Raw genomic sequence first — 17874 nt, forward strand, 5'->3', positions numbered from 1 at the left:
GGCTCTGTGTCAGAGGCAGAGAGGGGGCCAGCGCCATATGCTGGTTATCAATTGCATTCGGAGTCAGGCATCAGTGGGGCAGAAGAACAGCTGGAGCCTGTTCCCAGTGTGCGCAGGCGCAGAGTTGCCACTAAGGGAAGAGCTAAAGAACAGGGATCAACTTGGGAGTAAGGCCATAGGTGGACGATGAATGGCCCCTCCCAGAGGAAATAAAAGAGGAGCGACAGGGGAGTGGAGTTTGCAGGAGACAATCAGTTCGCTTCATTGGTTGGTGACTCTCCGAGACTCCTTGCCAAGTTCTGCAGATATCAGCCTGTCAGGTCTCCAAGCCAGATAAGGTCTGTGACTGTAAATCCTCCCTCGAAAGACTTTGCTGGATGTGAATGAGCCGAATTCGCAGTCAATTAATAAAAGGGTTTTTTGTCGGGACCAGGAGTTTGCTTCATGCTTTTGGGAAGCCTCGGTCAGAACAGGTACAACGTATAGATGCTTCTACAAGGCCAGCTGAAGGAGACTGCTCTAGATCGAACTGTTTTTACAGGAAGAAGGAAGGAAGGGACATCCTCCAGACACAATTTATGCAAAGCCAGGAGAGTGATTTATTATAACAACGCCTTTTTTTTCATCCCTCCTTCTTAGTGCTCACCCCAAAAGAGAATCCACCACCATGTTTGAAAGCGTGCAACTTCAGAAATCGAAAAAATCCCGTTGTTCAGCCTTAAAAGGCAGAGTTTTCATCTCTTCGTTTTCAGGGTTTAGCTCTTCAACTTCCTAACATCGATGGGAGAAAGAGAAGAGAAAAAATAATAATAATTCAATATTTTCCTTGCAGACTTTTCAAATCTATTACTTTAACTCACATGCCTCCTTCCACAAAGTTCCAAGTATTATAATTTCACGAACGTTTATGGGGAACTCTTCAATCCTTAGCGTCCTTCCCAGAAATATGAGTTATGATTATTGAATTTTATGATTATAATCAGGATTTATCACGTGTGGCTTGTATGTACGCTGAGAGCTTATGTACCAGACACAAATTCCTTTTGTGTCCAATCACACTTGGCCAATAAAGAATAGAATAACAGAGTTGGAGGGGACCTTGGAGGTCTTCTAGTCCAACCCCCGGCTTAGACAGGAAATCCTACACCACTTCAGACAAATGGTTATCCAACATCTTCTTAAAGACTTCCAGTGTTGGAGCATTCACAACTTCTGAAGGCAGGTTGTGCCACTGATTCGTTGTTCTCACTGTCAGGAAATTTCTCCTTAGTTCTACGTTGCTTCTCTCCTGGATTAGTTTCCATGCATTGCTTCTTGTCCTACCCTCAGGTGCTTTGGAGAATAGCTTGACTCCCTCTTCTTTGGGACAGCCCCTGAGATATTGGAAGAATTCTATTCTAACACCAGAAGCAACTTTTCCCAAGTTAAATCTGCAGATTGTGCCAAGTACCGCTTTACTTTTCCTTTGTGGAGCAAACCACAATCACCGTAGTTGCACTTGTCCAACATATAAAATTTAAACTGAACAAAACCATAATTTATTAGTGTACGGTGGGAATCAGGCCTCAGTCTATTAGGATATAGTCCCTTCCATTATGCAAATAACACTTTGCTTAACAGGGGACAAGTTTATACCCCAGGCTAAATCTAAGTCAACAATGTTAGTTATTTTGCAAATGCTTTTACAACAATTCGCAAACTAACCAATCAACTCTCAGGACAGTTTTGAAATCTCAGCAATAGTGTTAACCAATGACTGCTCCCAATGAGGTTTAAAAATATGCTCAGAAGCCTGCAGTTCCCAGATGTTCTTTGAATGGAGAAGGAATTTCCAAGCTGCTAGGATACTGTTAGGTAATGGTGAAGGTACTCCTCGCACATCTGTGCTAGTCGTTCCCGAACCTAGGGGGCGGTGCTCCTCTCCGTTTCAAAGCCAAAGAACCAGCATGACCACGGAGACATCCAAAGGTGTCTCCGTGGTCATGTGGCCGGCATGACTAAATGCACGGAATGCTGTTACCTTCCCACCAAAGTGGTCCCTATTTTTCTACTTGCATTTTTACCTGCTTTCGAACTGCTAGGTTGGCAAAAGCTGGGACAAGTCACGGGAGCTCACTCCGTTATGCAGCGCTAGGGATTCGAACTGCCGATCTTTCTGATCAACGTCAGCCACTGAGCCACTGCGTCCCAGGGTTAGTTACTGTTAGTTCTCCTTTAAAGCTTGGGAATTTGATGGCAGCGTCCACTTACCTCTCCAGAGAAGTATTTCTCAATGAGGGCTAGGGCAGCGCGATAGACCAAGTTATTCTCATGAGTCTGGAGAGCTTCAATCTTCTCTACACCTTCTAACTCCTCGACCAGGAGGCCCAATCTTTCTGTCTCACCCAACTTCTCAGCTGCCTGGTATGGAAAAAGAAAACACAAATAGTAGGTCACACACTGCTTTCCTCTGTTGCACAAGGCCATGGTTTAATCACAGTGAATGAAACAAGATACAGAGCTTGGATCTACCTATTGCTCCAAGAAGGGTTTGCTTTGAAAGCAAAGCTGAAGAGAAGAGAGAAGAGAAGAGAAGAGGTATTGGAATATAGAATAGAATAGAATAGAATAGAATAGAATAGAATAGATATTGGAATATAGATTAGAATAGAATAGATATTGGAATATAGAATAGAACAGAACAGAATATAGAAGGGAATAGAATAGAATAGAATAGAATAGAATAGAATAGAATTCTTTATTAGCCAAGTGTGGTTGGACACACAAGGAATTTGTCTTTGGTGTAAAAGCTCTCAGTGTACATAAAGAAAAATAAAATACAATACATTCATCAAGAATCATAAGATACAACACTTTGTGATAGTCATAGGTTACTAATAAAAAATAAAAATTTACTAGGAAAGGAATAAAACAATATAAATTTTAAAGATACAAGTAACATGGTTATAGTCATAAGTGGAAAGAGATACGGTAGGTACTAGGAAAGAGATAGGTACTAGGAAGATACTTAGACAATCATGGTTTTATACAGGGAAGATCCAGGTCACCTAAGGGGGTACATGATAACCAGGTTGAACCTGAGGGAGGGGTCAAGAATGTCATCAGTCTTGAGTCTCTTTGCAACCAAGAGAGATCTAAGTCCAGATAATGGACACCTCCCAGGTCAGTTTCTAGCAGGAATCAGAATAGAGCTGGAAGGGACCTTGGAGGTCTACTAGTCCAGCCCCCTGATCAAGCAGGAGACCCTCTACCATTTCAGACATGTGGCTGTCCAGTCTTTTCTTAAAAACCTCCAGTGATGGGGCACCCACAACTTCTGAACTGGTTCCACTGGTTAATTGTCCTCACTGTCAGGAGGTTTCTCTTCCAGGTTGCTTCCCTCCTCGATTCATTTCCATCCATGGTTTCTTCTCTTGCCTTCTGGGTGCTTTGGAAGATAAGTTGACACCCTCTTCTTTGGGGCAGCCCCTCAAATACTAGGACACTGCTACCCTGTCGTCCCCCCCCCCAGTCCTTCTTTTCTCTAGACTAGCCATACCCAATTCCTGCAAGTAGGAACCTAAGTGGATCAACAGAACGGCTGACAATACATCCAAATTCTCCATGATTCCAGTTCAGTATGATCTATAGCTTCCTTCCTTAGGCTTACCCGGAAGAAGTTGGTGAGACTGTCCAAGATCACAAGGATGGTGTTACTGTCCTTGACGGACAACAGGTTGAGCAGAGGTTTCAGGACTCCGGCCCGGATCATCGACACCACTTGCTGCACCGTGCCTCCCGTTGTGAAATTGGCCACGGCCCAAACACCTTCCTTTTGGGCTTTGTAGTCTCCCTACACACGGCAAAGAAGTACAGAACCTTAAGAGATGCATAAACACGGCTCCTGCAGCTAGCTCTCAACTTACGATCGGTGTGTCCTGACCCAGGCTTCCTTAAAAAGCAAGAAGCGGAGTCTTGGCCCCGGCAAAACCCCTTTTTTATTTACACGACTGGATTCTTTTCATTGACAGTCAGCAAGGCTTAGCAAATTCCATCTTTTAAAGGAATGTTTATCCACACGAACCTTATCTCATTTGGAGAGCTGCCAGGTAACTAGTTTCCAAATGGCAGGGCAAAGCAAAACTTGGTATAGAGTCTCTTATAGTCACAAACAGAACTTTCCACTCTGGAAACGACCGAAGGAACGAATTGTTTCCTGCAAAAGCCCCCTCCCCGTTCGCTCCTCTTTTGTTTCCTATGGGAGGGGCCAATCACCAAGGTGTGGCTTTACTGCCAAGTCGACCCTGATTTCTGAGCTGTTCTTTTCTTCTGGCAGCTCTGCGCATGTGCACACTGGGAACAGGCTCCAGCTGTTCCTCTGCCTCACTGGTGTCTAGCTCCCTCTCTGCCTCCGATGCAGAGCCCTCCTCTGAGCTTTCCTCAGCCCCCAGGACTGGCCCATGTCCCTCCCCAACCTCTTCACTAGCAGCCACTAGCCCACAACACAGTGACTTAGCAAATATTCAGAGTTATGACGGACCTGGAAAAGGGAACATGACCTGGATTTGAAGTTCAGAGGGCTCTCCTATTACCACCACCCCCACTGGTCACATGACTGCAATTTGGATGCTCAACACAGCTGCATAAGGCTGTTCATTGCATCCTCTATCACAGGATGTTTAGCAATGGTTTTTGTCCAAAAAATGGTACTTGCTTTCAGGTTTCGGCAAAACCAAGCCGTAGCAAATGATGGGTTTGCTTAACGGCTACCACAAAAAGGTCATAAAATGGCTCGGTCACGTGATCAGCCTATTTGACAACTGTTACAATAAATACCCTATCGGGCAGGTGCCATTACAGTTGTTGACTTGAGGGCTACCGGTATCACAATTATATCTCTAACACCTTCGCAAAAGCACCCTTCTCTGTAGCTGGCAGTTATTGGCAAAGCTCCTTTTGCTGGTGTTAAAATTCATTATCAAAAAAAAAAAACCAGGCGCCACTTTTTAAAAAAAAATAAATCCTGCAACTTTTAAATACTTTGGTGAACGCCTGCGTGACTTAAATCTAGATTCGGTTCCCATTATGTGCAGCTGCCCTAAGCGAGAAGGAACTGTAAGCGCCATGTATCCTGCTCTGAACACCTGCAAAAATAGGCATGTCCCCCAAATTAGTAGCTATGAATTTAGAAACTTAGATTTTGTCTCTAAAAAGAATGCAGAATCCCAGGAAGTGCATTATATGCGTCCATATTAGATGTTTAGAATAGAATAGAATGTACGTCGCCCTGAGTCCTTTGGGAGAAGGGCGGCATATAAATCCAATAAAACAAACAATAGAATAGAATAGAATAGAATAGAATAGAATAGAAGAGAAGAGAAGAGAAGAGAAGAGAATTGAATTCTTTTTTGGAGACACAAGGAAATTTATTTTGGGGTTTTGTAGCCAAAACAGTACAATTTTTCCTGTGGGAACCAAGGACATTCTCACAGGGGGCTGGCCAGAGGAGGAGCCGGTAACCTAGCAACCAGACAGTACCTGCATTGGACAGCGTGACCAGTGACTTGGGGGGGTGGGAAGGGAAACCTTTTACTTGTAATTAGGTGAAAGCTGACATCGTACCTTGGCCAGCAAATCCACCAGAGGAGGAAGCAGCCCGCAGGTGATCAGCTGCTGAATTTGGCTGCATGGTCCAGCAGCAATGTTGCTCAAAGCCCACGCGGCCTCCTTCTGGACCAATGGCTTGGGATGACGCAGGAGCTGCGGCAGGACAGAGAGGAGGCCTGCATCGATGGCCGTCTGGGTCTGTTCGTCTGTCCCGGTGACCACGTTGCCCAAAGCACGCAGAGCTGGGGTCTACAAAGATGTCCACCAAAGAGAAAGACAAGACAACCAGGGAGGTCCATCACTAATGTTCCCACAAAAGGAATGTTTACAGATTGACAGAGTTGGAAGGGACCTGGTAGGTCATCTAGTCCAACCCCCTGCCCAAGCAGGAGACCCTACACCATTTCTGACCGATGGCAGTCTAGTCTCTTCTTCAAAGCTTCCAGTGGTGAAGCTCCCACAACTTCTGAAGGCAACTTCTGTTCCACTGGTGGATTGTTCTCACTGTCAGAAAACTCCTCCTTATTTCCAGGTTGAATCTCTCCTTGTTTAGTTTCCATCCATTATTCCTTGTCTGGCCTTCAGATGCTTTAAAAAATAGCTTGATCCCCTCCTCTCTGTGGCAGCCTCTCAGATACTGGAAGGCTGCTCTCCTGTCTCCCCTGGTCCTTCTCTTCACTAAACTAGCCATGCCCAGTTCCTGTAACCATTCATCGTATGTTTGAATAGATCTTCACTAGGGTCTGATCCCTCACTAGTCTAGGATTGTCCTTCAAGAAATCACTCTGGCTTGCCAGAATGACGTTGCCTATAGTACGTAAAACTGGGGTCTACAAAGAAACCCACCAAAGAGAAAGACAAGAAGATCACGGAGATCCATCACTAATCTTCCCACAAATGGAATGTTTGGATAGATGATCTTGGTGAGGACTAATCCCTCACCTAGCCTGGTATTACACACACACACCAGATCACTCTTGCTTACCAGAATGATGGTGCCTATAGTACGGAAGATCTACAAAGATCTCCACCAAGAGAAAGAGAAGACAACCATGGAGGTCCATCACTAAGGTTCCACTCTTGCTTACCAGAATGGGCAGCTCATTGGTGAAGAGGAGCTCTACCAACCGAGAGAGGACTCCGGCCTCCAACACCACCTGGATGCGATGGTTGGAGCCTTCGGTCAAGTAGGACATCGCCCAACAGGTGTCCGAGATAATGTCCTTGTCTTGGTGTTGCAGGAGGCAAGTGAGGGTGGGAAGCACCTGCCTCACAGCGTCCAGGGGAGGGTGGGGGTTCTTGTTTCTGCAGAGATTGGAGAGGGTCCAGGTGATGTTCCTCAGGAAGCCCACCTGAGAGATTAAGAGGATGTTCATTATCAGATCAGATCAAATCAAGAGAAATAAGGAACCCAAGGGGGAAGACTGTCTACATACCGGAGTAGAAGGCATCACCAGCGAAAGAATTGGTGGAATTACACCGTAGCTGATCAAAGTGTCTCGGTAGACAGGTCCGTCCCCTACACAAAATAATGACGGGAAGGAGAATTGTAGTTTCAACCAAAAAAAAAAAAAAAAAAATCAACAACGCCAGGTAGTCAATTTACAACAGTTCATTTAGTGGCCGCTCAAAGTTACGACAGCACTGGGAAAAGTGACTTAGGACCATGGCAGCATCCCCAAGGTCACAAGATCAAAATTCAGATCCTTGGGCCATCGGCTCGCATTTACGACAGTCCCGGGGTCAGGTGGGTCCCCTTTTGCAACCTTCTGACCAGCAAAATCAACGGAGAAGATTCAGATTCATTTAATCACCACATTATTAACTTAACAAATGCAAACGATTCATTTAACAGCGGTGGCAAGAAAAGGGAAGGGAAGCCAAATTCACTTCACAAACGTTTCACTTATAGCAACCTAAACTTTGGGCGCGATTGTGGTTGTAACTCGAGAACTACCCGTATCTTGGAACTATATACCAGCTCAGATAAGTTGGTCACACCCAAGCCTCCCAGCCACCACCCGCTTTGCATACCGGCTCTCAAAGAGGCCAGAAGCTGGCTGCAGGCCGCTAAAAAGTCCTCCAGTCAGCAAAAATGCGGTTGCCTTCGCTTGCAAGGCAATGGGATGCGCATGTGTGAAGAAGATGGCGGCGAAGGCAGCTGCTTTTTCACTGGCTGGGGGACTTTTCAGCAGCCTGTGGCCAGCCACCGGCCTCTTTGAGAGCCGGTATTCAAAGAGGCAGTGCATGGAAGTGGTGACTAGATGGGTGGGGTGAGCCACCGGTGACAGGGGGACCGGTTCAGGGCATGGCCAGCCAGCCATTGCTACCGGTTCTCTGAACTGGGCAAAATTTGTACCACTGGTTCGGGCGAACCGGTATGAAACAGCTGAATACCACCTTGGGTTGGGTTCCTACAGAACAACAACTGATGGACATTGTTGTGGTATCAAAGAAGCCATTGGTATCTTCTCCAGTAAGATAAAAGTCCATTGGACAGAAGATAAGACAGAGATAGGGAAACCATTCCTTACCCTAATCCACTCATAAATAACAGCCAAGATACACCTATTCCGTTTCCATGATTCTGGAACCGGCATGCCTCAGAATGTGAAGCCAGCCCCACAACTTACCAGCAATGTTGCCGAGTGCCCACACTGACTGCTCGCAGATGTGAATGTGTGGAGAAGACAGAAGGACAACCAAGCCCTGAATGCCATTGGCGTCAACCACAGCTTTGGTTTGCGCAGAGCTTCCCGAAGCAACGTTGGTGAGTGCCCAGGCAGACTCGAACTGCAAGTTGGGAGTATCGTGATAATACAAGAACTCCACCAGTTTAGGAATGATTCCAGATTCAATGACTTGATTGGTGGGTGGGTTCTTCTGCTTGGAGAGCATCTTCCTGTTGGGAGAGAAACAAGGGTGACCCTTTAAAGTGGCCTCACCCTTCTGGAAGGACCACACCAACAAGTGGCATTTCTCAAGTGACCTCTAAAGTAATTGAGGCACCTTCAACATTTGAAGGTCGTTCAGAAGCAAGTTGACTATGCGTTGCCCATATCTGTGGTTTCCAATAGCAGTATGGTTCTTAGAGGCAGGAGAACATGGGGATTGACAGCTTAGGTCATCTTTCATGTTGGATCACTCTATCATGACCGTACCAATCATCTTTAGATGGGATTTATGGTCCTGCAGCCATATGCTATCTGTTGAGCTTCTCTAGAAACCTAGTGCTATGGTTTCCCCAGTTGCAATGGATGGCTGTGAAAGTTGGACCATAAGGAAGGCTGAGTGCCAAAGAATGGAGGCCTTTGAACTCTGGTGCTGGAGAAGACTCCTGCGAGTCCCTTGGACTGCAAGGCCATCCAACCGGTCAGTCCTAGAGGAGATCAACCCTGACTGCTCTTTAGAAGGCCAGATCCTGAAGAGAAAACTCAAAGACTTTGGCCACCTAATGAGAAGGAAGGACTCCCTGGAGAAGAGCCTCATGCTGGGAACGATGGAGGGCAAAAGAAGAAGGGGACGGCAGAGAAGGAGGTGGCTCGATGGAGTCACCAAAGAAGTTGGCGTGAGCTTCAATGGACTCCAGAGGTTGGTAGAGGAAAAGGAAGGCCTGGAGGAACGTTGTCCATGGAGTTGGACACGACTTCGCAACTAACAACAAAGAAACCTAGTGGCCTCCATTGAGTGGAGCTGGTTTGATCTCCTGTTCTTCTCCTCTGCCAGACAACCAACCCAGGTAGTTAACTAACCAATGGCAACTGAGATTGATTGATGGGGGACACAACTTATGGCTTCAACATACCTGACTGCTTGGGCCGCCTTCAGCTGAAGAAATAGATCATCTGACTGGATCAGCTCAACTATATCTATCAAAGAGATCTGAGTAACCTGCAGCAGGAAGCAAAAAGATTGTCATCAGGATGCAGATGCTTTTGGCCATGCCAGGTATTGAACTACAAACAGCCAAGAACTTCATCTTCCAGTCAATACATGGTTTACACTTACTCACACTAAGCCCCAAATAACCCATATCATAGTTTAGTATTCCACATGAACCAAGCATGACAAAGTCCTCAGATCTTGGTAATGGTCTGTTTCTGCTTTCTTTACACACCATTGTGGGCCACCAGCAGAGCTGGCAGCAGATTCAGCCAATGAGGAGGTTGGGGAGGAACCTGGGCCAGTCCTGGAGTCTGGGGAAGGCTCTGAGGAGAGCTCTGTGTCGGAGGCAGAGAGGGGGCCAGGGCCGTATGCCAGTTATCAGCTGCCTTCAGAGTCAGACATCTGTGAGGCAGACAAACAGCTGGAGCCTGTTCCCAGTGTGCGCATGCGCAGAGCTGCCAGACGAAGGGAACAGCTAAAGAACAGGGGTTGACTTGGGAGTAAGGCCACAGCTGGACGATGAATGGCCCCTCCCAGAGGAAATAAAAGAGGAGCAACAGGGGAGTGGAGTTTGCAGGAGACCATTAGTTCGCTTAATTGGTTCGTGAATCTCTGAGACGCCTTGCAAAGTTCTGCAAATATCAGCCTGGGAGCTCTCCAAGCTAGATAATGTCTGTGACTGTAAATCCTCCCTCGAAAGACTTTGCTGGACGTGAAAGAACAGAATTCACAGTCAATTAATAAAATGGGTTTTTCTCGGGACCAGGAGTTTGCTTCAGGCTCTCGGGAAGCCTCGGTCAGAACAACACTTCTCCAAAACTCTCATGCTCACAGTCAACAGCTGTGAACAGTCCTACACGTATACAGAGATATGGAAAAGGGCCTTATAAAAACCAGGCTCCGTCCAGACACGTGAGAATTACAGGTGCAGAATTCACAACCAACAAGAGTGAAATTTGGATTTCTGAACCTTGCAATCCTGAGAGATTTGGACAGCATGGGTTGGAAAAGCTGCTATAGAAAATGAAATTGGCAACTAGGTGCAATATATTCTCCAACTAAGATCTACAGAGGGAGGTTAAAAATGAGTTTTAGTAGGGAGCACTTCTCCATATCACACTACTACTACCACCACCCACCCACGCATACCACGTTCTTCTCGTCTTTCTCGGGAGACAGGCTGGCTTCAGCCCCAAAGCAGATGTTCCTTCGCTTCAAAATCTGTTCGTCTTTCCGTGCTTTGCGAAGTTCAACTCTCATTTCAATTTTTCGTCTACGGATTTCCTACCAAGGAAGAGCGTGGAGCATTACTGGTTTTAGCACAGCCAGTTATGGGCCGTACGATTGGAAGTGCAGGGAACAAGAGGATTTGGGGATTATCAGGGTTCAAGATCAAATGTCCCTGAGCAAAACCAATTCTTTCCTGCCGCTATCAAGCTTCAGAGAAGGATGGACAAGAGTGGCTAGAGGCTTCACCCACTTCGTGTTATTGCCTGGGTGGCTGATGGTCTCTCCTGCTGCCCTGTTGCCCCCCTAGTCTTTTGAATGTTGGGCCTTGATTTTCATCTGAATGTTTTAAATTCTGTTTTTAATCCCAAATGTGCTTTTCCAAAAGGCCACTGGACTTTCTTGGGTTTTTTTCTTCAAAACAGTTTAGCTTCTCACCCAGGAAGAAGAACTTGTTCTGACCGAGGCTTCCCAAGAGCCGGAAGCAAATTCCTGGTCCCGACAAAAACCCCTTTTATTAATGGACTGTGAATTCCTCTCATTCTCATCCAGCAAAGTCTTTCAAGGGAGGATTTACAGTCACAGACCTTCTCTGGCTTGGAGAGCTGCCAGGCTGAGATCTGCAGAACTTGGCAAGGAGCCTCGGAGAGTCAGGAACCAATTAAGCGAACTAATGGTCTCCTGCAAACTCCACTCCCCTTTCGCTCTTCTTTTATTTCCTCTGGGAGGGGCCATTCACCGTCCACCTGTGGCCTTACTCCCAAGTCAACCCATGCCCTTTAGCTGTTCCCTTCGTCTGGCAACTCTGCACATCCACACACTGTGAACAGGCTCCAGCTGTTCTTCTGCCTCACTGCTGTCTGATTGTGAAGGCAGCTGATAACTGTCAGACGGTCCTGGCCCCTCTCTGCCTCCGACACAGAGCCCTCCTCAGAGCCTTCCCCAGACTCCAGGACTGACCCATCTTCCTCCCCAACCTCCTCCCTGTCTGAATCTGCTGCCAGCTCCGTTGGCCGCTGGTGGGCCACAACAGAACTGAAGAAGCTTCTTGGATGAGAAATGAAATGTTTTCAGGAAAAAAAAAACCAAAAAGTCCAGTTGCCTTTTGGGAAAACACCTTAGGGACAACCATGAATTGGACGATGAAGATTATCCACAGACATTTGGTTTTTAACGTATCTCTTACATCCCTGTATCTCTATTTGGCTTTATTAGGCAGTTACTTAGCCGAGATAGGCAGGGTAGAAATTTACTAAATAAATATCCCTTCACTTTCTGCCGTTTATTTTACAAAATTGTGCATTTTTAAAAACGGTCAAGGAAAGCTACAGAATGAACATGATCTCTTAACAGAAGCATCCTTTACACCAGGGTGGATCAGAGCCTCTCTAAAATTACAGCCCCAGGTTGTCAGTGCCACCTCTGGAGACCATCACTTTGTCCCCCTCGGTTCCTGAGTAATCACTCAGGGTTTCATAAGTACTTACTGCAACATTTTTGCCTTTGTTTTTGAACTTCCTCATGCGGCCATCTTGCTCGTTCGTGGGGGGCATGGCGTTCGTTCTGCAAAGCCCAGACAAAGTGCTGGCCAGGTACGTCTCCTTACACCTAGGTGAACAGAAAAATATTTGACTCTGGAGATTGTCTGCCTGGAATCCGCACCGCATATTGGACATTAATACGACCGAGCGAGTCCAGAGGTATTTCGCCACTCCTCTGCTTGCAATAGAATCCCTTATGCTACCAGGCTTGAAATTGTGGGATTGGACAATTTGGAATTACGCCGCTTACGGTCTGACCTAAGCGTAGTACACACAATTGTCTGCTACAACGTCCTACCTGTCAATGAATACTCCAGCTTCAACCGCAATAATACACGGGTAAACAATAGATGCAAACTCAAGGTAAACCGCTCCAAACTCGATTGCAGAAAATATGACTTCAGCCACAGAGTGGTCAACGCCTGGAATGCTCTACCTGACTCCATTGTTACATCCTCAAACCCCCCCACAGCTTCAACTCAAACTGTCTACCGTGGACCTCACCCCATTCCTAAGAGGTCCGTAAAGCGGGCATGCATAAGCGCACCAGGGTACCTACCGTCCCTGTCCTATTGTCCCCCATTTATTTGCATTCATTTCCTTCATTCATGTCCGTGTTTATACTTATACCTGCTATCTTGTACATGTTTGATGAACTAATAAATAAATAAATAAATAAATAAATAAATAAATAAATAAATAAATAAATAAATAAATAAATTAAATAAATAAATAAATAAATAAAAAACTTCACCTGCCAGTACAATGTGTTCCTTTGCACCGATAGGATTCTCCTAATGGATTTGATAGCATTTATAATTCACCCCAAATTCATTTTTTTTAACGGAAGAGGGAAAAGGGTGTTCTTTTTTGCTTTGCAAGCTGCCACAAATTTAGTTTTGGGCTGAGGTCAAGGTTGCATTGGTCAAGGCAGAGAAAGGAGATTTTAAAAGGCGGAACAGCTTGGTTTCAAACTCAACTCATAGTTCAGTTTTAGGCTGAACTCCTAGCACCTTGGGGAAAAATAATTTCTAGCCCATGGAAGAGCTGCAAAAATTACTTTAAAACCTTCTCGGGTGTTGTACTAGCATTTAAACAAGTCAGTTACAAGCCCACCAGGTCTATTAGCAAGAGACACTAAGTTTTCTTAATTTTTCACCTTTTTAAAATATTTTTTTTATTTTTTAAAATACAAATACAAACATAGTAAATATTAAAAAAAAGAAAGGAAAAGGAAAAAGGAAGCTGTAATATTTGTTTATTATAGTGCAGCCCCACCTCCCGGAGACCTTTTTTTCTCCCTTATACTTCTTCATCTATAACAACTAAAAGATATACAATATATTCCAGTTGTGCCCTTATCCCCTCCAAAACAACATATATTCTTGAGTAGGTTTATTCCATTTGCCTTCCACCATATAAAATCCTCCCATATTTCATTATAATTGTTGGCTTTGATCATAGCTTTTTTGAATTTATTTTTGGTTGTTAATTCATCATTTGTCGCCATACTCCAAATTTCATTATATCACTCATTTCTTTGAACTTCCCAATTTCGTCCTCAATATTTAACCATCACTAATCTAGCTGCCATTATCACATTTAAAATCAATTCCTTTTTGGTTTCATTTATATCCCATTTTTCACCAGCAACTGTATTGCAATTCTTGGTGACATGTCTAAATTTACATTCAAAAGTGCTCTAATTTCTCTAAGCACCATGTCCCACAATCTTGGTGCACTATCACAATCCCACCACACACGTTTATATGTTCCAACCTCTTTCTTGCACCTCCAAAAGTTTTTGCATATTTACCATCTATTTGATTTAATTTACGTGGTGTTAGGTACCACCTCCATATCACTTTAATTTTTCACCTTGGAGCAAGTGAGTTTTCCTTTAACGTGTTTGGTAAAGCCAGGCCTCCTAATTATTGCATAGTCTACTCCAAAGCTTCATGCATGGCTTAATTATGGGTTATTTATTAATTATGGGTTAACTTAACATTCAAGAGCCAGTTTGGTCTAGTACAGGGGTGTTCAAACTTGGGAACTTTAAGACTTGTGGACTTCAACTCCCAGAATTCCCCAGCCAGCCAATTCTGGCAGTTGAAGTCCACAAGTCTTAAAGTTCCCAAGTTTGGACACCCCTGGTCTAGTAGTTTAAAGTACCAGGCTACAAAATGGGAGACCATGAGTTCTAATCCTACCTTGGCATGAAAACCAGCTGTGGGACTTTGGGCTAGTCCCTCTCTCTCTCAGCCCAACCTACCTCACAGGGCTGTTGTGGGGAAAAGAGGAGGAGGCAGGTGCATTAAGTACATTTGCACCTTGAGCTCTTTATAAAAATACAGGTGGGATAGAAATAAAAACCGTAATAACCCAGGTTAAGCATGCAGCTTTAACACAGCCATTGAGAACCACTGGGTTTTAAAAAAAACCCTCAGAATTATATACAAACCAAACCTTCATTTAATTGTTATTTACTGTGTAACCTTTGCAGAAGAGAAAAAAATCCAGAATGAACATAAAATTGAATATATTTATAAACTTAAGGTGCCTCTGTTCCTTGTGCACAATAAATTAAAAGGCATGCCAAGAAAAACCAAATTACACCCCAGCTACTCACTGTCTCCGTGTACAAAATGCTTTTACCAGCTGCAGCCGCTCTGAAAAACACTTAAATTTCCCGGGAAATGGGGCAATCACCCATCCTCGTCTTTTGATTGGTTCACACTTCCATGAAGCCCCGCCCCTTTTCAGGATTCTGTGCTTAACAAGCCTTAAGGCACCGAACTGCGGGCGAGGAGCTTCCCACTGCGCCTGCGCAGGACTGATAACTTTTCTTTTCTTTTTTTGCACGTGTGAATTGTTGCTTCTCAAGCTCGTGATGACGGGCGGCGGTTAAAAAGTTGTAGAGCAGCGTTGATTGGCGTGGTCACCTGGAAGAAATCCTGTTTAAGTGCATTAGGGCTTACTTCAGCGTAGGGGACACACACACACACACACACACCACCCTAAAGGTTTGAATCCCCTTATAGAATTCTTCATTGGCCAAGTTCGATGGGACACACAAAGGAATTTGTCTTTGGTGCAGACAAAGACAGTGTACATAAAAAGACAAGATACATTCATCAAGAATCATAAGGTACAACATTTAGTGATAGTCATAGGGTACAAATAAGCCATCGGGAAACAATATCAATATAAATCAATATAAGGATACAAGCGACAAAGTTAGTCATAAGTGGGAGGAGATGAGTGGCAGGAACAATGAGAAGACTAATAGTAATGTAGACTTAGTGAATGGTTTGACAGTGGTGAGGGAATTATTTGTTTAGCAGAGTGATGGTGTTTGGGGAAACATTTACAAAAAAGGAAGGCCAGTGAAATAATAATAATAGATATTAACACATAAGCTAATAATAGTAATAATAATATAACACATGTATTAATGGCCATAATACTATAACCAAGTAGTTTTAACCAAGTTTCTTTTTACATTGACTTATTTACATTTTTGTTACTTGTAATGATTGCAGTTATAAACTATTTTTAATACAAACATCCATAGTTTTTCTTTCTCTAATTTCTACTTCTTGTCTCTAACCACTCATAAAATCTATCCCAAATCAAATAATATTCTGTGTCTTCCTTATCTTTTATTCTTAAAGTTACCCTGGCTTTGAAGGACAGGTACCGAGTCACAGCTGATTTGGGGAATCCCTGTTTCCATTCAAGCCTCGATAACTGGCTGAATTGGTGAAACCAGGATCTGATTCATTGTGAGTCAGCAAGGGATGTGAACAGGTATTAGCAAACATGCGGTATAAACCAAGCCTCCAGCCTGGTAAGTGCCAAGGAGCGGAGGGCACTGGTTCTTTGAGATGCCAAGTGGCCTTCTCTGGAAATAAGTTCAGAAGAGCAATTTTTTAAAAGGAAAAAAAAAGGTATCCCTCCGTCAACTCGGATTCATTTCTTTTCCAGACCATCATCTGTTTTTCTGCAAATTATAACAACACACTGTTGTGGGGGCAGTTCCAGATTTTCTTAGCATGGATCAGCCATCTCTCAAAATAGATATTTAGATAAGTGTTTTGTCCTTCTTTGGACCAAACCGCAGCTCAGTCTGGGAATCCGGCGGGAATACTACAAACGGGTAGCAACAGCTGGGAATGATCTTGCCCCATCAAAATAGAAGCTTCTGACTTCCTTGGCATTTGTTTTAGGGGCTAAGAAAGCACCTGCCAAGAAGACAAGCCCAGCCAGCCACCCGCCTTTCGCTCAGCCTGGACCTTAAAGGAAGAAGGAGGGAAAATTGTGGGGGGGGGGGGGCAGGACTTTGTTGGGGAGAAGGGAGGGAGAGGATGGAAAAGGAAGGAAAAGAGGAAGGATAGAAGATGACGGAAAAGGAAGGAAAGGAAAGAAAGGAAAGAAAAGGAAGAAGGAGGGAAAAGAGGAAAGGAAAGGAAGGACAATGAAAAAAGGAAGAAAAAAGGGGGAAGGTGATGGAAAAGAAAAAGGAAAGAAGGGAAAAGAAGGATGGAAAAGAGGGAAGGGGGAAAGCAAAGCAAAGGATGAAGGAAGGAAGATGTAAAAGGAAGGAAAAGGAAGGAAAGAAAAGAAGAAGGAAGAAGGAGGGAAAAGAGGAAAGGAAAGGGAGAAGGAAGGACAATGAAAAAAGGAAAAGGAAGAAAAAAGGAGGAAGGTGATGGAAAAGAAAAAGGAAAAGGGAAAAGAAGGAAGGAAAAGAGGAAAGGGGCAAAGCAAACGAAAAAGGAAGATGGAAAAGGAAGGAAAAAAAGAAGGATGATGGAAGAGGGGGGAGAGAGAAATTTAGGATTTTGTTCTCCTGCTACCCAGCCCTCTTTCACCTTGGCTGCCACGTGCTCCTTCCAACCACCCCAGAGTAGTTCAGAGTAACAACATCATACCACAAAGTAAATATTAACTGTTCTCCACGCTAAATAAATATTAATTTTCCGCACCTTGGAGAATTATTTAGGTGCGGGATTTCCTGGCCTTTTAAGAATGACCCAGAGCAGGTCTCTGTTTTCAGCCTTTCTCTCCTCCCCACAAATTGTCCTCTCCAGTTGCACCCATTCATCTGGGGTCAGCCCCAGGGGGTTCAAGGAAACTGACCTTTGAGTAAAACTGCATAGTCAGCCAATGTTTCTGTCTTCACCTTGGTAACTCTACAGGGTGCGGACTTTCAACTCCCAGAATTCCCCAACCAGAATTACAGTACACAAAAATACAGTAGGTCTCACAATCCCACTCTTGTGGCTGGAAAGTTATGTTTTATGGGGTTTTTATTTACTACTACAACCACCTGCTTATTAGTGATTAAAATAAAAAAATCTGATAGGCCCAAACTGGGAGGGGGGAGTATATAGAATAGAATAGAATAGAATAGAATAGAATAGAATAGAATAGAATAACAGAGTTGGAAGGGACCTTGGAGATCTTCTAGTCCAACCCCCTGCTTAAGCAGGAAACCCTACACCACTTCAGACAATTGGTTGTGAAATCTCTTTGTAGAAACTTCCAGGATTGGAGCATTCTTCAACTTCTGGAGGCAAGTTGTTCCACTGATTCATTGTTCTCATTGTCAGGAAATTTCTCCTTAGATCTA

General features: G+C 44.4%; 2 protein-coding genes across 6 annotated transcripts in view; one reads left to right on the top strand and one right to left on the bottom strand.

Moving 5' to 3' along the window:
* Window positions 1-575: 575 nt before the first annotated feature.
* KPNA7 (karyopherin subunit alpha 7) lies at window positions 576-15145 on the bottom strand. 4 transcript variants are annotated; one of them, XM_081966075.1, is made up of 11 exons: window positions 14869-15142; window positions 12186-12306; window positions 10621-10755; window positions 9392-9477; window positions 8220-8488; window positions 7023-7105; window positions 6675-6938; window positions 5602-5835; window positions 3650-3832; window positions 2251-2400; window positions 576-771 (listed from the first exon to the last, which is right to left on the bottom strand). In XM_081966075.1, the coding sequence occupies exons 2-11, from the start codon at window positions 12249-12251 to the stop codon at window positions 688-690; spliced, it is 1554 nt and encodes a 517-aa protein (XP_081822201.1). In that variant the 5' UTR covers window positions 12252-12306; window positions 14869-15142; the 3' UTR covers window positions 576-687. The 4 variants fall into 4 exon arrangements, with proteins under 4 accessions (XP_081822201.1, XP_081822198.1, XP_081822200.1 ...); XM_081966072.1 differs by lacking the exon at window positions 14869-15142 and adding an exon at window positions 14450-14576; XM_081966074.1 differs by lacking the exon at window positions 10621-10755 and having other exon boundaries at window positions 14869-15145.
* An 847-nt stretch (window positions 15146-15992) lies between these two features.
* Window positions 15993-17874, top strand: part of MYH16 (myosin heavy chain 16) — a 44481-nt gene continuing 42599 nt past the window's right edge. For both annotated transcript variants that reach the window (XM_081966070.1, XM_081966071.1), the window contains exon 1: window positions 15993-16089. The gene's annotated coding sequence lies outside the window, so the exon portion shown is untranslated. The remainder of the gene's footprint in view (window positions 16090-17874) is intronic.

Source organism: Natrix helvetica, assembly GCF_964273705.1.
Source record: "Natrix helvetica genome assembly, chromosome: 13".
In the NCBI taxonomy this organism is placed as follows: Eukaryota; Metazoa; Chordata; class Lepidosauria; order Squamata; family Natricidae; genus Natrix; species Natrix helvetica.

Bases quoted from the DNA above. Each gene is read 5' to 3' on its own strand.
- KPNA7 (XM_081966072.1), bottom strand. The intron at 6,939-7,022 runs GTATGTAGACAG...TTAATCTCTCAG, and splicing joins TGGTGATGCCTTCTACTCCG to GTGGGCTTCCTGAGGAACAT. The intron at 2,401-3,649 runs GTAAGCCTAAGG...TTTCCATACCAG, and splicing joins GTCTCACCAACTTCTTCCGG to GCAGCTGAGAAGTTGGGTGA.